We start from the raw sequence: 6,000 nt of genomic DNA, 5'->3' as shown, positions 1-6,000 counted from the left end.
ACTGTTAAAAGGTGGCTTAGTATTAGGGTCCCACCCACTGCACCAGGGAGGCACCTGAGGTTCAGAGTCAGAGGCAAGGCCACCTGGGCGGAGCTATGATGCATAACAAGCCCCCTTCAGCCCCCAATCTGTGCCATCACCCCTCCCACCACAAGCTGCAGGGAGAGAGTCAGCAACTGCGCTAAAATGGTGAATAATCCCAGCAACAGTGGGAGCTGTCTTCGGATGCCCCATGGGGCAGAGGGTGATGCATCCACCAGCCTCCTGCCTTCAGGCTTCCGGGTCGGTTGGGCTCAGGACCAGATACCTAACTTGCAGGGCCGAGTGCAAAAAGGAAAATGCAGCACCCCTTGTTCAGAGTACTAAGCATTTCAAGAGAGCGATGGCAGAGCACCAAACCAAGTGTGAGATCCTGACAGTGCACAGAGCACACACCCACAGAGTCAGTCCTGGCTGGACTAAGGGGAGCCAGCAGAGACTGGGCCTGGACTGGGAGGAAGGGATGCGGGTCATTTCCTGGCTCCCCCTGAAGCCATGGTAGTTGGTGACTGAGGCTCTGGCTGCAGGCCCAGCTCCACTGCGTGCCCCTGTGGCTCCCCAACCCCTGCTCAGACCTTGGTCAACACTCTTGCTAAATTCTCCTCACACTGTGGGCCAAGCCTTCTGTTTCTGGGTGAGACCCTGGCAGTCACAGATCCCCATTTCTTTTTTTTTTTAAAGATTTATTTATGCATACAGAGCTGGGGTACAGGACAGAGATGTTGGGGGGAGGGATGAGAGGATTTATTAGAGACAGAGTAGGGAGCAGAACAGGCAGACTGACTGAAATACACTGCTGAGGGGAGCAGCAGGCAAGTCAGGAGAGGTCTGCTGCGCCATGTGGGTTGATCCCTGGCCAGCTGGGGATAGAATTCGTGCTGCAGATGCTGCGGATTGCTTCATAGTGTGTTGCTTAATCCCTTGTGCCACCAGGGACAGATTTCCATTGTGCCACCAGATCCCCATTTCTTCCCAGTGCACATCTCACCTGGCCCTGGGAGACCCACACTGATGACTGCTGGAGAGGGGCTAGCCTTGTGACCTGGCTGGTATTTCAACCCAGGTCTGCCTGCCTCCACTGCCTGGGCCTGTCTCACTCCACCCTGGCTGCTCACACTGCCTTCTCCCTGCTGTGTCTGACCATCTGGGTGACCGCTTGTCTCTGCATGACGCCCCAGAGAAGGCTTGGGGCCAAGATAGGCCGTGCGTCCATAGCCTGCCTGGCCAATGGGGCCTGGACCTTAGGCACGATTAGTTTCTCAGAGGCCAGCGCAAGGGCCAGCTTTCCTACTGCGGTCTGGGGGCATCAAAGGAAGAGGGTGCACAGGAACCAAACATGGCCCTGAGTGGCTGTGTGGCAGCTGTGTGACCCTGGTGGAGCCACGGATCTTTTCTCACTGTGGCTTCCTCTCGGGTACCGAGGACAACCACAGCAGCTCCTCCTAGGGGTTACCAGGGCCTGGCACAGAGCATACAACTGTGTTTCTCAAAGTGTGGTCTGGGGAGCTCTGGGGGGGGACCCCATAATCTTTTTTTAAAAGATTTATTTATGCATACAAAAGCTGGAGTGCAGGCCAGAGATGGGGGCGGGGGTGGGGGGGCGAGAGGATTCACCAGACAGAGTAAGAAGCAGAACAGGTGGATCTACTGAAACACACTGCTGAGGGGAGCAGTAGGCGAGACAGGAGAGGTCTGCTGTGCCATGTGGGTAGCTCCCTGGCTGGGGATTGAACTTGTGCTACAGTGGTTGCAGATAGCTTCACAGCGCTGCGTCTTAACCTCTTGCGCCACCAGGGAGGCCTGACCCTATTATCTTTTTGGGGGGTCTGTAAAGTTACAATTATTTGAATAAAAATACTAAAGTGGTATTTGTCTTTATCACTCACATTCCTTCCCGAATGCACACGGGGTGTTGCGGGGCCACAGGACCAGCGCCACAGCCACAGACTGAAAGCAGAAGCAGGCATGAGGCCTCAGCCTCATGAAGAAGAGTCACGACACTGAAAAAAATGCCTGTCTCCCTCCCAATTACTTTTTTTTTTTTGTAAAATAATAATCCTTCTTCACAAAGGAGAGTTTTGGGGTTAGTATGTGACGGGTTTATTTTTATGCTAACATGAAAAGTTCCTTAAAAAAATCTACTCAAGTTAATCGTTCACCATCTCATATCATCACATCATCACATCACCCTGACACTCCATGTGACCCACGTGGCACATGCAATAACCTTACAATGTAATATAATTCCATTTCTCAGTCCTGTCATGCATGCTACTGGTATCGTTGTTCTACTTCTATACGGGTGACAGAGCTGATTTTATATGTTCATTTGTCTTAAAACACAGAGTTGTCTTCTAAGGAAATGACAGAGAAAAAATTCCATTTTATAATACCAGCACTCTTCAACTCTTTCTCTAGAGCTGAAATATATCCAGACCATTTCCTTTCAGTCTCAAGACCAATTTTTAGCATTTCTTCTACTAAAGGTCAGTGGGTAACAAATCTTCATTTTTGTTTATCTGAAAAATACTTCTTTCCTCTTCCTTTTCTAAATGGTATTTTCATTTGATATGAAATTCTGGATGGATGTCTCCCCTTAATTTAAAGATGGCATACATTTGCTTTTGCCCTTTATTATTGTTAAAGACAAGAATGTCATAATCAACATCATGGTTTCCTTCATATGTAAAGTGTATATTTCCTCTAGCTTTTTTTTTGGTGGGGGTATTCTTTTGTGCTGCTTTTTAGCAGCTGGGCTCTGATAGGTGTAAGTGTGGTTGGCTTTACATTTATTCTGGTTGAGACTTGCTGAGAGTCTTTGACCTGAGAGGTGGTAGTGATTGATTTATTATTGTTGTTTTTAAATGAATCAATATTTTAAATATTTCTTGGTTTTAATTTTTAATATAGTAAATATGGACACGCACACTGCACACAAACCAAAGCTCTCTGGGGATCTCAATGATTTGTCAGGAAAGAATCCTGAAGGCCACAGCATTCGGGAACCAGTGGTGTGTATATATAGCAATGACCTCACCGGCATCATATTCGGGTCTGTTTGTCTTTCTGATCCTTTGTCTGTCTCCCGCGCGGTGTGAGCCCCATGAGGGTCATGATTTGCTGTGTTGCCCACAGCTTTAATCCAGCACCAAGAAAAGCGCCTGGCACATAGAAGATTCTCAATAAAGGTTTGCTGCTTCGATAAATGACTACTAGTTAGTGTGCTTATGCCTTTATCATTAGTCAACTGTTTTTCCCTGTTAGACACTATGCCAAGCATGTCAGCAGGATGACTACGCAGGTATGCCAAGGAGCGGCGAAGCGGCGAAGGAGATGGACTTGAACGCAGGCTCTCCGTGTGCTACCCTGGGCCAGTAAGTTCACCTCAGAGAACCTGGGTTTCCAGTCAGTCAAGGTCAGGCAGGGTTCCTGGCACTAGAGGCAGAGCTGCCAGACCTTGGGAGGTAAGTAGCAAAGCCTACACTTGACTTGAGTCACTCACATCAGAGGCAGATGCTGAGCATCCACCGGCTGCCAAGCTAGGATTGGAGATAAAGCAGACAGCATGTCTGTTCTCTATGTACTCCAAAAGGAGACACCAACTAGCAATGTGTCCTTGGGCCAGGCACTTCACCATCTGTGCCTCAGTTTCCCCATTGGTAACATGGGATAATCTCCCATAGCTGCTTGGCGGAGGGGCAGTGACAGCTCAGCAGAGAGGCTTCCTGATAGAGGAAGCCCTCCATAATTGTCCATTATTTAGGTCAAAGCTATTCCTCTATCTCTCTTCTGTGCCTTGGTTTCTCCAACCAGGAAACTAAAGTCAGGGCCCTCTAAAACCCTGGGTGTGCTCCTGCTTCTTGGCTCTAGATCCTTCCTCTCCCATATCCACTCCATGCCCTTGGCTCGCTGGCTGCTTCCAACAGTAACTATAGCTGGATGGCCTCTTTCTGCTCTTCCAGCCCTTCTAACACATAGGAATAAATCCTTGTGTTAAATCGCCTCTATATGAAACACCTTGAGTGGGGACTGACCCTGATTTGGGTTCCCCTCATCCCCTGGAGCACAGAAAGCCCCCACCTGGGTCAACTAGCCCATACCTGTAGCTTCTTGAGCTGGCTGTTGACGGTGGCAAGGTCCCCACCCGGGTCCACGTCTTGCAGCTGGCTTTCCATGTGAAGGAGCTTCTTGTCCAGCTCGGCGAAGCTCTGCACCAGCTGGTCGGCCTTGCTGGCCTCAAAGAGCTGCCGTGCCTTGGCCTGCGTGGTGCTCTCCAGCTCGGCCCAGCACTGCCGAATCTCACCCAGCTTTTTCCGTACCGAGGGTGCCAGCTCTGGCTTCTCCTGCATCAGTTGCTGGCCCTCCTGCCCCAGAAAGGTGGGAGGCAGAAAGCAAGGAGGGGGGCACAGAAATATATGGGGGCAACAGAGGGGTGGACAGAGAGAGAGAGGTGAGACGTTGGAGACACACAGAGAGACAGAAACAAGATGAATGAAGGCAAAGAGATGGAAGGAACCAAGGCATGGGAAGAGAGAGAAACGAGACAGGCAGAGGTGTGGGGAAAGAGCCAGAAAGACACAAAAAGAGACGTGGGAAGAAGACAGGGAGAGACAGACCATCACAATGTGATGAACACAGAGATGTGCATACGAGTCAGAAGCATGAGAGAACCATAAACCAGACAAGGGAAAAGAGAGACAGAGAGCAAGAGAGGCAGAGAGAATGAACTTCCATTAAACTCAAAGTCAAGAATGTCTACCAGCCACCACGTAAGGGACAGCGATGGTCATTTAAGGGTTTAAAGTCCAGCTGGGTGGCTCTGTTTGAATTTGAAAGAATGGGGGTATCCAGGGTCACAGGTCTAGGGGTTCAGTCAGGATAGATAGGGGTTCAGTCAGGATAGGGAGTACTCTTGGGGGTTGAGGCTTAAAATGAAATCCGGGACCCTGGGTGGGTCCTGTCAAGACTAAAGTTAAGCTCCTCGGTGGCCTGAAGCCACAGCTGTTATGTCACATGTGAGAAATAACAGCACAGTAATTACCACTCGCAGGTGCCCGGCCTTACATGAAGCACTTTTTGTGCACAAGAACCCAGGAAAGCAATTATGGTTATTATTTCCTTCATTTTAAAGCAGAGCCAACTGAGTCTTAGAGAGGCTAGTGTGATCCCCTAAGGGTCCACAGCTGGAACCAGGCAGAGTCACAGTTAGAACCCAGGGTTGCAGGAACCCAAAGTTCACTTGAAGCCTCACTTCCCCAGGGCTGAGCTGCCTGTCTACCTGACCTTCCCAATGAGATGCTCCAAATGGTGTGGAAGGAAGGCTCATGGGGGAGTTTTCAGAAAAGGATGAGATATTTAACAACCAGGAGGGTATGAGCGACGTTCAGAAGAGATGATGGCCATTTTACAGGTGAGCAAACTGAGGATCAAAGCGGCTACATGCATCGCCCTAGGCCACAGAGCTGGGAGATGTGGAAATGTGTTGAATCAGTTCAGAGGTGTGAGAACAGCAGGATAGCGTGGCGGTGGAGGAGGTAAATGTGGGATCCCTGGAGGCCTCGGGCACTGGCACAGACAGAGGGGCCTTCTGCATCCTCACCCTCTCGATCTTCTCCAGCCACTCCTTATTCTGAGCCAGCTCGGCCATAAATGCCTGGTGCCGGAGCCATCTCTTATGTAGCTTGTGGCCATCTTCCCGCGTGCCATCTCGCGCCATCAGCATCTTCTCATGGATCCAGCCATCCAGCTGTGCAGGACAGGGGGAGGAGCTCAGCCAGTTTCCCCTAGCCTGGCACAGCCCCCCATCTCCTTCAGAAGGTTCCACATTCAGGGCTTAGGCGGCTAGGTTTTGGGAATGGAGGAAGGTAGGAATGGAAAACCTTTGCAAGTGATGTCTTTACAACTGGTGGAGGACAGCTCAAACTCTGCCCTAGGAGAGATGGGTGGATGGGCACCCCTGTC

The 6,000-nt window shown here is 50.3% G+C and overlaps 1 protein-coding gene across 2 annotated transcripts in view; it reads right to left on the bottom strand.

The window, feature by feature from the left end:
* SPTBN4 (spectrin beta, non-erythrocytic 4) overlaps window positions 1-6,000 on the bottom strand; it is a gene marked incomplete at its 3' end in the record, with an annotated part of 63,038 nt that overhangs the window by 21,195 nt on the left and 35,843 nt on the right. For both annotated transcript variants that reach the window (XM_084257415.1, XM_084257416.1), the window contains exons 18-19: window positions 5,639-5,785; window positions 4,140-4,403 (exon numbers count right to left, since the gene is read on the bottom strand). In XM_084257415.1, the coding sequence (XP_084113541.1) occupies window positions 4,140-4,403; window positions 5,639-5,785 (411 nt within the window). The remainder of the gene's footprint in view (window positions 1-4,139; window positions 4,404-5,638; window positions 5,786-6,000) is intronic.

Source organism: Talpa europaea (assembly GCF_964194135.1).
Source record: "Talpa europaea genome assembly, chromosome: 16".
Classification (NCBI taxonomy): Eukaryota; Metazoa; Chordata; class Mammalia; order Eulipotyphla; family Talpidae; genus Talpa; species Talpa europaea.
Note: the sequence above shows the minus strand (reverse complement) of the source record. Positions and strands in the feature narration are given on the sequence as shown.